The sequence below is a fragment of the Monopterus albus genome, unplaced genomic scaffold, assembly GCF_001952655.1.
Source record: "Monopterus albus unplaced genomic scaffold, M_albus_1.0 scaffold26.1, whole genome shotgun sequence".
NCBI lineage: Eukaryota > Metazoa > Chordata > Actinopteri > Synbranchiformes > Synbranchidae > Monopterus > Monopterus albus.
The window spans coordinates 243,248-259,532 of NW_018127906.1; the positions used below are offsets into that span (position 1 = coordinate 243,248).

General features: G+C 40.6%; 1 protein-coding gene across 7 annotated transcripts in view; it reads right to left on the reverse strand.

Moving 5' to 3' along the window:
* Positions 1–16,285, reverse strand: part of sgsm2 (small G protein signaling modulator 2) — a 184,896-nt gene that overhangs the window by 52,069 nt on the left and 116,542 nt on the right. For 5 of the 7 annotated variants that reach the window (XR_002274548.1, XR_002274549.1, XM_020595204.1 and 2 more), the window contains exons 4-14: positions 15,105–15,272; positions 13,943–14,010; positions 11,751–11,899; positions 11,474–11,608; positions 9,993–10,117; positions 9,813–9,880; positions 7,705–7,868; positions 6,380–6,512; positions 5,976–6,113; positions 1,217–1,397; positions 942–1,006 (exon numbers count right to left, since the gene is read on the reverse strand). Coding sequence is in view for 5 of the 7 variants with exons in the window: in XM_020595204.1 (XP_020450860.1) it covers positions 942–1,006; positions 1,217–1,397; positions 5,976–6,113; positions 6,380–6,512; positions 7,705–7,868; positions 9,813–9,880; positions 9,993–10,117; positions 11,474–11,608; positions 11,751–11,899; positions 13,943–14,010; positions 15,105–15,272 (1,394 nt within the window). In the remaining 2 variants the exon portion in view is untranslated. The remainder of the gene's footprint in view (positions 1–941; positions 1,007–1,216; positions 1,398–5,975; positions 6,114–6,379; positions 6,513–7,704; positions 7,869–9,812; positions 9,881–9,992; positions 10,118–11,473; positions 11,609–11,750; positions 11,900–13,942; positions 14,011–15,104; positions 15,273–16,285) is intronic. The other 2 variants (XM_020595203.1, XM_020595205.1) reach the window with 2 other exon arrangements.

Consider the following 16,285-nt stretch of genomic DNA (forward strand, 5'->3'; position numbering starts at 1 on the left):
TCATGGGTCCAGGATTCTGGTGCCGAGGTCGGGTCACTAATTTGTCGTAACGCAGAAACGCAATTTCTCTTCTCACCCTAGCCGCTCTTAACATCGGCATCAACTCTCTTCTTCTCTTCCTCACAGACTCGGGGTAATCTTTGTTGATGTAAATATTAGTTCCCTTAAGCCTCTTTGCTTGCTGCAGAATGTTTGCCTTATGTTTCTCTTTCATCAACTTGACCAACACCGCTCTCGGTCCACGATCAGAAAGTTTCCCGACTCTGTAAACCCGTTCCATCTCTATTTCTTGATGAATTTGCAGTTTGTCCTTTAAAATCTCCTTCACCTTCCGTTCCGCTTTCGTCCAGCTTTCTCCAGCTGTCTCCTTGATTCCCTCGAAGATTAGGTTTTTTTTGCTTGGACTGTGCTTCCAATTGCTCCATTTTATACGTTATAGTTATTATACTCTCACAAGTTTTGTAGACGTCATGCCTAGTGTTTTTGGCATGTATTTCCTGCTCACCCACGGCTGCTTTAATTGCATCCACATCTTGCTGGGTAAACTGCAAACTCGTTTTTATCTCCTGTATTCTTTGGTCATGTCGTCGAGTTTCTTGTTGTTTGTTTCCATAATTAGTTTCACAAAGCCTTGGAAGCTTTCTTATTACATGACCCGGCAGCACTGACCTGTACATATTTGAAATTCATTATTTAAATTACTTAATGAAATTTCTTATTTAAAAATGTGCACTTGACTGGAAGCCAGTAGTGCAATGTTCCTGCCAATTGTAAAGCAGCAGAAATTCTCCCTATGCTGCACGAACATTATACTAAAGCAAACACAGTGTGAACAGCTATTATCCAAGGCAAATACATATCTATATTATTTATGTATTTGAGAAAGAAGCTCAAAAAGAATTTGTGGAAATAGTGCAGCGCACTAACACTGATGTACTTACATCCATAAAAGGCTCTGGAGACTATCTGTCTCTTCATGTTCTGGCACAGCATCTTCAGAGGAATACTGGTGGAAACAGGAGGTCACTAGTTATCACCAAGCCAAAGTTATGTGTCGGACTCTAAAATATTTGTCTTTCATAAGGAAGCCCCCACTATGGCTGTTCTTCAGCTGAACAGATAGTTTGCAAACATACTGGCTTCCTACCTGACAATGGTACACTGTGAAACAAAATGTGCACAGCAGAATGTTTGCTTTTAGTTTTATAGTGCATACGTGTGAATGTCTGAAGGCTCGTGTATGCAGGTACAGCCGGCTGAGTAGTTGAATGACACGTTGCTACCAGCTGTGGAGCAGGACTGGCACAGGGACTCACAAGTGGTTACTTCGGCCTGTTGCCACAATGATGGGCTTCCTCTGAAACCCTGCATCTCCATCATTTCCCTGTGGTCTAAACCTGAAAGAATTCAAGTAAGAAGAAAAGCAGATTTCTCAGTGCTTCTCTTATCCTGTATTAAACATCTGCACCTTTAAATCCAATTCACAATGGATATGTTTTATGCCTTACATATTATGACAGAGGTCCCCCAGCTCAACCATAAATACATCTTTCTGTGTATTGTTCCTTGATATTCGTGACACCAAGAGATGAATAGATGGGTGGATGTTTTACACTACATGTGTCAAACTCAAGGCCCGTGGGCCACATCCGGCCCTGTGTACAATTGCATCCGGCCCGCGAGATCATTTTATATATCTGTTTTTAATGGCCCGGCGATATAAGCACCGATAACACACAACTACAAATCCCATAATGCAGCGTAACAGCTGCCTTACCGAACGATAGACTACCTGCAATCATTCTTGCGTCAATTACGTCAGATCAATCAAGCGTCTGTTGATGTATACAACCCTAATTTCGAGTCAAAGCTAGCTCCTAACAATGGCCAAGAGAAGAGTTGATTCTGAAAACAGAGCCTTTCGGTGGGAGGCTGAGTATATGTTTACTGACATTGTCAGTAAACCCGTGTGTCTTATTTGTGGAGCTAATGTGGCTGTAATTAAGGAATATAACCTAAGACGGCACTACGAGACAAAACATCAGGACGAGCTGAAAAACGTGAATGCAGAGCAGAAGCTACAGAAGATAGAGGAGTTGAAGAGGAATCTGACATCACAGCACGTTTTCACCAAAGCGAAGCTGCTGTGAGCGCAAATTTTATTGCGGCAGAGGAGATAGCCAAATCAGCCTGGCCATTTACTGAGGGAGAGTTTCTGAAGAGCTGCATGATGAAAGTGTGCAACGTCTTGTGTCCAGACAAAAAGCAGGTGTTTGCAAATGTAAGCCTTAGCAGAAATACAGTTGCTGATTTTAAGTTCAAGTTTATTTATTTTGGAATAATATTGTATCCTGTCTGTTTTGATTCATATTTATATTCAAAAAACGTTTAGGTCGCGGGCCGAACAGGATAAAAATTTATTGAACAGACTAAAACTAAAGTGTGCTTTGAGTTTTGGCCCCCTGTGCGATTGAGTTTGACACCCCTGTTTTACACTAATGTTACATGGGGGCTGTAAAAACAAGTTTAGAGGAAACCAAAAGTGACAGTTTAGGAAGCAGGAGCAATGATGTGGGAGAGACAGGCAGAGAAGGATGCAAGGAAACCATGCTGGATCAGCTAATTCAGGGGGGAGGCAGAGGAGACAGCAGAGCTCAGGAGGATGCAACAGGAGAGAGGAGAAAGTAGAAAAGGAAGAAGAGAGGAAGTGACAGAAGGGAGGCAGGGAGGAGGCTGATGCTCAGGCCATGCAGGATGCATGAAGCCAGAACCAGACAAGAAGCACCAAAGAGAAATTATCTCTGAAACAGCAAAAACAAATGGACACCAGTAATAGAGCACACAAAGGGAAGGGGAAAAAATCACAAAGACTTCAACATTAAATAAATGCTCTTCACCTTAATTCTTCAGGTTGGAGCTGATGACCTGTCATAAATATGAAGCTGTGCTTTGGCTGTTCAGTAACCCCCCAAAACAAATCATATATATAAAAAAATTAATCAAAATAAAAAAAAAAGAAAAAATGATGGAATGAGGCCAACATCTGGCCTCCCCATTCTTTACTTTAGGGCTATATGTGATCAACAGCTGATTTGGGCTCAGTAATGCAACCCCGCTCACACAGAGACTCCACATCTCTACTACTGCGGAACCACACAGGACCGTAATGAGAGGGGTGGAGGAGGGGGTGAGAGGAGGGGGAAGGGGTGGTGTGGTTAGTGAAGAATTACAGTGAACAGCATTGCAGCAAAGGACTGCACAAACAAGAGAAATAACTGAGGAAGTCAGAAAAGCCAAAACGAACAGGAGGAGACTGTGAGAAAGGATTTCCATCACAAATACGCAGAAACACAGTCATTCTTTAAAAAACAATGAAAGATGTGTATATTTCCCATGCAAAAACTGTCAAGCATGTTGCAAGTGAGGAATGAAGGGACAAAAAGAAGGGAAACAATTAAGTCAAATGAAAGAAGTGCAGAACACTAAGCAAGTTATTTAAACTTATTTTTAGCAATGACAGCATAGCCCAGCAGTGCTGAGACGTGCTTGCTCTCACACAACCCTAAGGCAGTCAGCACTGCAAATCCCAGAATGCAAAGTTGTCAGAAAGTTCTTGACCAAAATGAGGTAGTTTGAATCTGTGATGGAACCACTTGACAGATTTGTGCAGTCACTTAGCAGCACTCTCTATAAAGCAAGTCTGTTCATCCAACTGTGTGTGATTCCAGTGTGCGTTTCACAGGCTTCTCTCTCCCTGCCAAACAAGTGGATTTAGTTGTGTTGCCAAGCAGTGGGAAGAAAGAGAAGAGACAGAGAGAGTGAAATTAAGCAGGAAGAATGTAGAGGGAGTGTGTCAGAAGCTGTTGAGGCATTAACTGGATTTCTGATGATATCTGTGACTAAGCTCTCATTTTCTAATGTTAATGTACCAGATCACAAGTTCCAGGAAGTCTTAACTGCAGCTGTCATTTATGTCATAGCACAAGGGAAACAGTCAACAAGAAAGAAGATAACTAAGTGCAGGTCTGTTTGTGGTTCCTAGAGTCTACAGAAGTAGAATGGGAGGCAGAGCCTTTAATTATCAAGCTCCTCTCCTGTGGAACCAGCTCCCAGTTCAGGAGGCAAACGCTCTCTCTACCTTTAAGATTAGACTTAAGACTTTTTGATAAAGCTAATGGGAGATTTTCCTCCCCGCTGTCACCAAATGCTGCTCAAGGGGGATTTGTTGGGTTTTTTCTATAATACTGTAATAATACAATGAAAGTGTCCCAAGATGACTTTGTTCTGATCTTGCATTATGCAAATTAAACTGAACTGAACTGAAATATTTTATTGTTGCGTAAATACCATAGAATGGTTGGAATATGCTACCAGAGACTGAGATATAGATCTATCTAGTTCTAGAGATAATCCTAACATAAAATGATTCACCTGGCTGCATGTTAACAGACTAGTTATAACTTGTGTCTGTGTGTGTCCATGTGTGTGTCACTATCCTTCAAAATGGTGTGCAATGAAGACTTCCTCATTCCCTTAGACTTCCTCTCATTTTGCTTGTGCTACTCCTCTCTCCTTCCTTTCCTTCTCCATCTGACACCCAGGGCCTGGAGCTACTGTACTATTCACTTTTTTCTTTGGCAGTTTTGCAGAAGATCAGCATTACAATTCATTGTTAGAATCTATGCTGACAGTTCACTGCTACACTTGGGCAAAAATGGTCATCAGAGTTTGAGGGTATCTTAATGACGTTTTGCTAATGGATGCTGTGCATTTGACTAGGCCAAGAATACTGAGTGCAATATGTTGAAACATTAAAGCCTGACCCCAGACACACAACAATACAAATGGAAGAGTATGTGGATCCAAAGCACCATACTGCAAGCAGCAATTCTGCATGTTGCAGTCACTAAAAAGATGTCACATGTAGCATTTTAACATCAGTGACATTAACAAATTTCTGGCCACTTGGGGCACGGGAACAAGCTGAAAAAACATAATCTGTTCAACTTCAGTATTTCTAGATAACATGTTAGTCAGCAGTTACCTAATGCAGCAGACACAGGGCAACATTAGCATTAATCTGTGTCTTTCCACTTGATGAAAATAGGAACATCAACTTTCCTTTATGCTCAGCTTTTGTCTCCACCAACTCCTGAAGAAAATACCCATGTCTTTAGCCACTATATGCTCAACGCTCTCCACCAACTAGTTCCTAAATTTTTCTGCCTGCTGTTTAGTGCTGAGCAGTGGCATACAGTGGATTTAACTTATCTGAAGTTTGTGTGGAAAACACTAGCCACTGTGGCTGGAAACAAAGCTGATGAGAGCAGAATTAAGTGGACCTTACAATCTTTTGTGCAAAATCTTTAGATAATCATTTTAGTTTAAAGCAACCTTTTTCATTCAACCTAGTCTTTTGATCAATTTTTTAATATAAGTGTATTGGTTAGAGGAAGAATTCCTAAGACTGTGACAGAGACAACAGATGATCTGTCTCATGGCAGAGGAATGTCAGGGCTAAAAGATCACACTTCTAATTCAAATCCTGCTGCATCCTGTCCTTTACAAATCACTTTTATCATACCTGAGGACAAACAAATAGGAGGATATGAAATAGGATTTGCTATCTGTTTACTCAGTGTAGCACCTGTCAGAATCCTGGATTGTGTTAGTTATTTGCCATAAAGCTTCTCATTTTGTGCTGTACAACTTTCTAGCTCATTTTTTACATTAAGTTCAACCTGGCAGGCCAAAGTTAGATATAGCTAGAGGCCTTAATTTTCAATATGGCTAACATTTGACTTGCTTTCTGACCTTGTACCTGGTTTTGTTGGTTTTTGGATTGTTGATCCACACCAGTGTTTGTTTTTTATTTATTTATTTTTCCTTTTCCTTCCTTTAATAAATTTTAAAGCAACTTTGCATGTGAGATTTGCGTTGATCGGGTGGGGTGGGTGTGTTAAGGTGATAAAAACCTTTCATGACATTAGGGTCTGTGAGGTTCCGCGAGCAGATCATTGAGATCATAGCATGAAGCCTATCATCTTCTTCCTCATCATCATCCAGCGATGGAGCGCGGCTGCCCGTGGTGTGGTGGTAGTTTATAGTGACTGCTTGCACCAGTGGGACAACAGAGAACACAGTTAGAACAATGACACCCTACAGGTCTCAAGATGGGCACTGTGGATAAAACAGCACTACAATGGTACTTTATAAACATATGATGGGAAGACAGACAAACCTAGTCAAAAGGCAAAAGCAATCACAGAGATGACTGTTAGCCATAGAAGAGGGATGTGCAATTTTCATTGTGTGCAGCCTCTGCTGCCTTGGAAACACTTTGTACCAGTGTGCATAGCAATGTAGAATTGTTACTTACTGGCATCATAGCGGTATCCTGGATAAACGATGCGAAACACATAGTCAGCAGCTGTCTGCTCCTCACCATTCTTGTCCTGGTCAGTGAGCCTGGCAGTACTGCTCCTCTTCCTCAGTTTGGGGAACACTTTTCCCTGCAGGACAGACACAAAATACAAAAACGTATACAGAAATAAACTATTAAAGCTGCACTTATTTTAAATGTTTGCTGCACCTTCTGTAGCCAGCATAAAGTGATTGTGGTTCTTCGTATTAGGTACATTAAACAGAGACTGACCACTTGCATCAGTCAAGTAGATGCTGCCATAACCAAACTCCCCCCCAGTGCCTCTTCAGTTTGACTGTGTGCTGCTAAATTATGGTTTGAGCTTATCTGGAAATTTTGACTTGCTAAATTACGGTTTGAGCTTATCTGGAAATTTTGACTTTGAACCATTCAATGAAAGCAGTATAGGAGACAGGAGAGGCAAATATGAAGTCTTTTAGTTTAATACTGTATGTGTCAAATTGTAATGGATTTTAATACTGTAGAAATAAGTAGTATCATGGTCGCTTCTGCTAGGACTTTTTTGTACAAAAATGTATAGCATTTGAAAATCACAGGCTTCTAGTATTGTATTGCTTGCTATATATTTTCAAATACAATTTACCGGTAGTAGCATTCTCCCTTCCTGAATGCACTAATAATCTGTTGCCCTAACATGAATATCTTACCTGCAGTATTGACATTCAAATCAGAACTTTTATTGTCATTGCTCAATCGCAACAAAATTTCAGTGCATCTCCTTCCCAGGGGTAAGTTAAGAACATGTAAAATAAAACCACACAGTAAATTACCATGTTACAAAACAATTGCTCATGTTGCACATAAAAGAATCAGTGCTGGGTATATTGCACATAAGACTCAATCTATTGAGTGACACAGTTCAGTTCTTACATGTTGCACAGGTAGAAACTGTTTTGGTATCTGGAAGTCTGAAGTCTTCTGGAGGGCAGCAAGTCAAATAGGTGACTTCCTGGGTGAGATGGGTCATTGATTATGTTTGTGGCTCTGTGCATACATCGGATACTGCATATACAGTATCCCCTAGTGTGGCAAGCGATGTGTTGAAGATGTCCTGTGCTGAGTTTATAATTCTCTGTAATGCTTTCCTCTCAGCCACAGTGTAGCTTGAAAACCACACACTTTCCACAGAGCAGGGGCAGAATGACCCTTCAAAAATAAAGGTACAGCTGTGCTTCCTTTGCTAGCGAGGCCATGCATTGACATTAACCACTCGTTAAGTTTCAATGTGAATACAGTGAAACTCTAACAGGGTGACACACCTTGCCTTTTTGGGACCAGAGAGGGGGCTCCAGCTGGCCCCGCGGTAAAAGGCCTGTTTCCAGACAGGAGAGGAAGGCCAGGAGGTGACCACCAGGGGGGAAGTGGAGGGGTGGTCGCTGGATTCCATCCTGACTGACCAGAACCAGGGTACCACCACAGTCAGCTGGAAAATGGTGGAAAAACATTACGCAAGGATGAGATGGGAACAGAAAAAGAGGACAAACTGAATCACGTAACACCTTTTTTCTTTTCAAGCTAAGGAATACATTTACAGTGCCTTGCGAAAGTATTCGGCCCCCTTGAACTTTGCGACCTTTTGCCACATTTCAGGCTTCAAACATAAAGATATAAAACTGTAATTTGTTGTGAAGAATCAACAACAAGTGGGACACAATCATGAAGTGGAACAAAATTTATTGGATATTTCAAACTTTTTTAACAAATAAAAAACTGAAAAATTGGGCATGCAAAATTATTCAGCCCCTTTACTTTCAGTGCAGCAAACTCTCTAAAGAAGTTCAGTGAGGATCTCTGAATGATCCAATGTTGACCTAAATGACAAAGGATGATAAATAGAATCCACCTGTGTGTAATCAAGTCTCCATATAAATGCACCTGCACTGTGATAGTCTCAGAGGTCCGTTTAAAGCGCAGAAAGCATCATGAAGAACAAGGAACACACCAGGAAGGTCCGAGATACTGTTGTGGAGAAGTTTAAAGCCGGATTTGGATACAAAAAGATTTCCCAAGCTTTAAACATCCCAAGGAGCACTGTGCAAGCGATAATATTGAAATGGAAGGAGTATCAGACCACTGCAAATCTACCAAGACCTGGCCATCCCTCTAAACTTTCAGCTCATACAAAGAGAAGACTGATCAGAGATGCAGCCAAGAGGCCCATGATCACTCGGGATTAACTGCAGAGATCTACAGCTGAGGTCGGAGACTCTGTCCATAGGACAACAATCAGTCGTATACTGCACAAATCCGGCCTTTATGGAAGAGTGGCAAGAAGAAAGCCATTTCTTAAAGATATCCATAAAAAGTGTCGTTTAAAGTTTGCCACAAGCCACCTGGGAGACACACCAAACATGTGGAAGAAGGTGCTCTGGTCAGATGAAACCAAAATCAAACTTTTTGGCAACAATGCAAAACGTTATGTTTGGCGTAAAAGCAACACAGCTCATCACCCTGAACACACCATCCCCACTGTCAAACATGGTGGTGGCAGCATCATGGTTTGGGCCTGCTTTTCTTCAACAGGGACAGGGAAGATGGTTAAAATTGAGCGGAAGGTGGATGGAGCCAAATACAGGGCCATTCTGGAAGGAAACCTGATGGAGTCTGCAAAAGACCTGAGACTGGGACGGAGATTTGTCTTCCAACAAGACAATGATCCAAAACATAAAGCAAAATCTACAATGGAATGGTTCACAAATAAACATATCCAGGTGTTAGAATGGCCAAGTCAAAGTCCAGACCTGAATCCAATCGAGAATCTGTGGAAAGAACTGAAAACTGCTGTTCACAAACGCTCTCCATCCAACCTCACTGAGCTCAAGCTGTTTTGCAAGGAGGAATGGGCAAAAATTTCAGTCTCTCGATGTGCAAAACTGATAGACATACCCCAAGCGACTTACAGCTGTAATCGCAGCAAAAGGTGGCGCTACAAAGTATTAACTTAAGGGGGCTGAATAATTTTGCACGCCCAATTTTTCAGTTTTTTATTTGTTAAAAAAGTTTGAAATATCCAATAAATTTCATTCCACTTCATGATTGTGTCCCACTTGTTGTTGATTCTTCACAAAAAATTACAGTTTTATATCTTTATGTTTGAAGCCTGAAATGTGGCAAAAGGTTGCAAAGTTCAAGGGGGCTGAATACTTTCGCAAGGCACTGTATATACTGTGATGTAAAAAACATCAAAAGACAGTGAGAGTACAGGCACATACACATGCAATCAAATGTAAGAGTCACACAGGTTACATGCAGGCACTAAACAGCAGCTTGTGAAAGTGCATTTCTGTCATAATGCTACTGTAAATGTGAGGTAACATGACTGTGTGTGAGTAGGGAGGGTTTGGAGGAGCAGCAGCAGTATACTCACAGTGCTGATGACAGTGGATACACACTATCTGGCGCAGAGGAACAGTCAGTGCATAGTCCCAGTAGATGCTATGAGAGAGAGAAATGTGTTTTAGAAAATGAAGCCTCAGGGGCAGTTGGAGCACCATTGCTATTTAGTTCTTTTTATAAATACATAGCAAGAACATCATGGCCGCAGTACCTCTTCTCCAGGTCACAGTCTCCCAGCGTGCCATTGATGAGCTGGTTGGGTGTCCATTTCAGGGTCAGGTTATCCCCAGCCTGGTGGAGTGACAAGTAGCCGCGCAACACCTCCATGTCCTTCTTCTACAATGGGAAATGGAAGAGGAAGAAGGAAAGACGACTGGTGTGAGTTTTGCAGTTGAATCACTTGAAATCCTTACATCCTCATTTGTTTCTTCATGCCTAAGACCTTGCCAGAAACCTTAATTTCTGTGCATATGTGTCATGATTCTGTCCCACCGGCTTCTGGTCCCAGGCTTTTATTTTGAGATTACTTCCTGTTTGGTTCGCCTCAGTTTTGGACTTTTTACATTAATCAGCTGGTATTGTTTTCACCTGCATCTCATCACCCAGATTGGCAACACCTGCTACACAAGCATATAGGCAACTTCCCCACATCAGGAAGTTGCCAGATTGTTCTAGACCTCAGCTTTGACTTTCCAGCATTCTTTCTCTGCCTGATTATCTTGTTCTGACCATGAATTGCCTTGACCACCGTGTTTGCCTTATTCCCCCCAGATTCTGATTGCCTGCTGTGTACCAACCCTCTGATATCTCCTCCCTGACCTCTCTCTTGTGGACCTCCTGGCTGTAGATGTTTACCGGCACAGACCTTGGACTGTATTATTGACCTGATTTTGATTCTGGACTTTGTACTGTTGTTTTGAGTGTTGCTAGTAAAAGACTATTCTCTACCTCAGTTTGTCTGGCAATATAATTGAGTTCACTACAAACACCATTTGGCAGCTTCACTCGCCAAACCTGACACATATGCACATATCAGTTTACATGGTCTTGACAAGTTGCACAGTAACTTTGAGCATAGACGTTCATTCTTGACCTCAGGAACACAGAGCACTTTGGGAATTGCTGAAAGTTATTGTATTGAAAAAGGCTGCAAGCTTTGGAAAAGCTAAGAAAATCCTGACACAATTTGTTTCTTAAATGCAACTGTAAATTTTGCTGTTGCTTATAAACACTCTGGAAATGACAAAACTGATAAATCTGACAGGAACTCAATTTATTTGTACTCACATGATCACATTTGTAGGAAGTAACATTTTAATAATGGTTGATGAGTTTTAAATCCTATGAGCACCACAAAGGTAGTTTCATTCACCTCCAATCTTAGTGTGGAGGCAAAAATGTCCTCTCTCCATACTGGACAAACAAAACCAAAATGATCTGCATAGCTACTTTGTCAGCATCTTACCAGTCAGAGCACAGAGTTGGGACTGGGGCTGACTTTTGAAGACTCTTTTCAGTCTGGAGGTCCTGTATAAAGATTGGGCTGTATAAAGACTGATCCATTTGTTTTGTTTTGCTCTGAGTACACCTACTGTCAAACCCTCCCTTACTATGGCTTCTTAAGAAAGCAGAACTGCATAGTGAACATGTTTGCTTCTGTAGGATTTTTGGAGTGAGAATGTGCTGCTGTACCGGTTGCACTAGGACGTTATTTTTGCCATAGAGAAGGTGTGTTCTGGAGTTTTGGTGAAGAGACTCCACATACTCCCTCGCTGATGCCGCAAACCTGTCTTCTGACATACTGCCACTTGACTGCCTCTTGCGGATCTAGGAAATAAGATTTTCAATAGTAAACTCATACAACTCACACAACTTTAACAAGGACTCCCATCCTAGATATCCTCGGTGATCAGTCCTACCCACCACCAAGCACCAGCACCATCTGGACTTAAGTAACCTCCACACTCACCCCCAGAGCAGGCCGGCGGCCTGCTGCATTGCCCTGACCCCGGTGAGCCCCATGGATACGATGGCGCTGAACTAGCTCATTTGCTGAGGGGTCGGTCCAAAAGTGGTCTGATGTCTTCAGCTTGGTGTACTCGAGAGCACAGGGCCCCACTGAAAACAGCACCCATATACAGACCCATTTACTGCACACTTAATGAGTAAAATTCCTCAATTTAATTAAAAGTCTATTTCTTAGTTAGTTCTAAACTTATTCTGTCTTGGTATAAGACTTTGTTGAATTGTTTCTCATGCTGCTAAATGATTATTTATGTGCTGATAATGTACTTTTATCATGTCTGTTTGTGAAGCAATTTGTAATTTTCTTACTTATTCATCAAATATTAATAAAACAGATTTGAGAGTGAAAACACTGACATTAAAGTGACATGCTTGCTTCAGTCTAATATATTCTACTAGGAGCTTGTGGCATTTTGTTTTTTCTTTTCTGCAGTTTTCACAGGTGTGTCCTAAACATTTTAAAATGCAGTTTGGAGCTATCTTTGTAAACACTATTGCTATTAATGCATAATATAATGACACCATTCCTATTTTCCTTACAGTCAACAAATCAAACAAAAACAATAAAGCCATGAATATTTCACAGTATTTTCTGGCTTACCTACCCTGTCTCTGATTCTGACTGGTTTGGTTGAAGAGACAAATCTTTAAAAAGAGATCACAAATACAATATACGGTTTCATTTTTAAAGAAGGCCCAGTAATTTCCTAAAACGCCTGGCCACTATAGTTTTTAGTAAATATGACTCAAACAGGAGGAAACAGTGCATTTGCTGGGGACTATTTTCTGTGGCAAGTTAATCCACATTAGATACTTGAGTGAACATTTAGGGCAGCAGGTAAGTGTGTGTGTGGCCCTGAGTCATAATAAACTACAGTGTGTGTGTGTTCATGCCACTGAAAGAGCATGTCAGCCAGGGCAACAGTGGGGTACACTGATATGTTTTTTGTTGTTCTTGGACATGAAGTTTTGACTCATACAGCACTGGTAACATTCACTGGGAAAATAATGTAAATGCAACTGTTTAAAGAATCATTCTATGTGGCACATTCTTGCTTTAATGCAACTGGTATCATAACAATATGCAAACAAATATATCAAAAACTGAATGTGTGATCTTGTGCACAACCACAGTTATGAGTCAGTACAATTGTTTAACCATTTTCCTCTGCTGGTATCAAACACATCTCTACTCTCAGACAATAGGTAAATTGTTTCCCAGCTGCTCACAATACAGTACCTCTAACTATATTTTCCGAATATATGTTCAAAGTGACTGAAGTATGCTTTAGTATATACTAAGTAAGAAAAAGACTATTTTAGTATATGTACTTTAAATGGTTAAAATGACTTTTGAGTTTGGTTTTGATCAACAATGTTGTATGAAAATTGAATCCACAGAAGAAATTAGCTCACAGCAGAAACCAGGGTCAAACTGTGAACAGTGGTGCAATGAAAGAAAAAAATCTATGTAAAAGTATTTCACTTATCAGTTAATACAGTATTTTCAGAACAAAGGGTTTCAGGGTTAAAGAATGACTCACATCTACTGCACCAATTTGTAGCAACTAAACAGAAGAGTACATACACTTTCTTCTGTCTAAACAGGGTCTTGCAATTGGTACACAGTAAATATTTTATAGTATTAGTAGTTATTTGAAACTAGAAATATAGTATGTTCTTCTGTCCACTTCCTCACTGTGTTTGACTGCTACACACCTGTTGCTGATTCTTACATCTGCATTATCAGCTACATCTGGTTACCTTTTTAGTCAGTATGTGCAGACAGAGTTGATTTTCCCTCAGCCAGCTGTCACACTGTTCACCTCCTCCTTGGTTTAGTCCACAAATAAGTTTGTTTCCTGATCCTGCCTGAATGGTCCTATTTCTCTGCTCATTAAATTGTGTCTAACAAACAATTTAACCAATAGTTCTAAGAGTGACTGAATCTGTGGTAAATTTGCGGATCGAGGAAATAGATCCTGTAATTTCAGCAACAACTGTATTTTGTTTACCTCATAGTAGAATTTAATATGAATATAGGGTAATTTGATCGGGAAGCTGTATTTTGCAGCTTTTGTTACAGTCCTCTGGTTTGGAGATGTAGGCAGTTCAAGCACAGTGAAATGCACTTACCCAGAAGGGCTGCCAAGATGGGCCCGAAGACTGGGTCATGCATCAGAGCTTCCCTCTCATAGTATTTACTGCAAAGAAAACACTCAAATAAAAAAAAGCATTGATAAATGTCGTCGGGTTCTAATGAGCAGTCCTCCTGGGCTGTACTGTATGTGGTAAGTCAAAAAGTGTCTTATATTTTATTCCTCAGAATTTCTGTTAACATGCACAGATGGATATATGGGGATAACTGTAAGTATTTAAATGGTTACATATTTTTTAAATTTGTTTTGATTTGAGTAGGATTACATAGTACATTACAGGGTGGAAAAGTAATTGGACACTTGGCTACTAAATGTTTGTTGGATGCTGTGTGTTGTTTCAATGTTAGTTCATGCACAAAAGAACTCACATGTGGCTCAGAGTTGTTAGTGAGCTGAGATTAGCCATTTAAGTTAATTTATTTTCCATACTCACTCTAGACTGATGAACATGTTTAGCTTCCAGAGTATGGCTTTACTTACTCAGAGCATGTGACTAGACTGGCATGTACAGTAAATAAGAACTCTACCTCTTTCATGTCAGTGTACTTAACCAGCTTCATGATATTATTAATCTGAGATCATCGCTGTTTGCAGTAAAGCCACATAACCCAGTGACAGCCAGACTAAGTTAAAATCACTTTGTATTACAGACCACAGGTTTACTGGGGTTGCTGTCTGGTTGCAAATGAGTGTATGTGATTCATTTCCTGTGCCTTTTATTTCTGAAAGACTGGCAAAAACTTGACATTTGCCATAGATGTCTACAGCCAAATTAGCTGAAGTACACTGCAGCTGTCTGAACACAATGTTATGCTTTCAACAACAATTCAACATCAAACAGTGCTGCTCATGCTTTAAAGTAGCCTCTTCTCTATATAAAATGTGTGATCCCTATAAGTTTGTGATCTCCATTAGTGCACTTTATGTTTGAAGCTTTAATCAGTGAAGTAGTGTGGGCAGCTTTTTAAAGCACACAGTGGTTGTCAGTCAGAGTCCAGAACAAAGCGACCATCAGACAAACATGGGACAAGAATGGAACATAAATGGGTAATTCTAGGGGCTGTTCATCATTCAGCTACAACAAAGCCTGGGCTGCAGTGCTATGAGTCACAGCTGTGCAGTTCTGAGGAGCAAATCACCTGGAATTGTCCACGATGTACTGCACTATCTTGTCCAGAACTTTTTCAAAGAGAGCTGTACGGACCCAGATGTGCTTGATGGCTTGGGCAGAGAGGGGCTGAGGTGGGCGACTGGTGGTGGAGGAGCCTTGTCTTCTCAGGGGTTCATGTCCCACACTCTGAGTTCTCCTACAGGGCACAAAGCACAGGTCAATACATTAACAATTATTAGGACACAGGAATGTTTGTATGTACAGCTTGATGGACACAAGACAAAAGGAACAAACCATCTTGTGTAGATTTTGTAGCAATAATGTGGAATCAATATTTAAGGTGTGGCTGTATTTTGGGATTAAGTTAAAAAGTTGTTAGTGAATTAAAAATGATACTTTCCACTGAAAATTTGTAATTCTAACAGAATTAAGCGATAGAAAATTAGTAATCAGTAAAATTGTAATGCTGTTTGGAAAAGCATTACCCAATATAATGTGAAGGTTACAGTTTTTCACAACTGCTAAAACAGTAAACCCCATTCTCTGAACCAAATTCTCAATAGCCTAAACCAATTTGTCGAATAAATCACTGTTTCTGCAAAACCTTAAACAAGTTCAGGCAGACACTGTTTGCAAATCTCATGCTAAACTCTAAACACATTCTCACTATGGAAAGTCTATGACCGAAACCCATATACCAGGGAAAATCTCTTACAGGCAATGGAACTGGCCTACTGTGACATAGACGTACAATTTTGTCACACCATAGGGTTTTTTTGCCCATTGCCTGGGAAGGGACAACATTGCCTCTGACGTAGATGAAGCCCTCTGGTCGAGCCCAGCTCAAAGACATGATCCTGAGGCAGAATAAAATTTCTGATGTGTTATTTTTCCTTCTTCTTTTTTGATTGTAACATGTTTTTTTGGTAAATTCACCATACTTAGGTGTGATTTCTTTTGTTTTGTGTGTTTTTTACTATATACAATAAACTTTTATTTTTGTAACTACATGCCCTGGATGCTGTGTTCTCCATTTTTTGATCTAGTGTCTAATGCACATGTGTCAAACTCAAGGCCCGTGGGCCACATCCGGCCCGGCGTACAGTTACATCTGGCCCGCAAGATCATTTTATATATCTTTTTTTTTTAATGGCCCGGCGATATGAAGCACCGATAACACACAAACTACAAATCCCATAATGCAGCGCA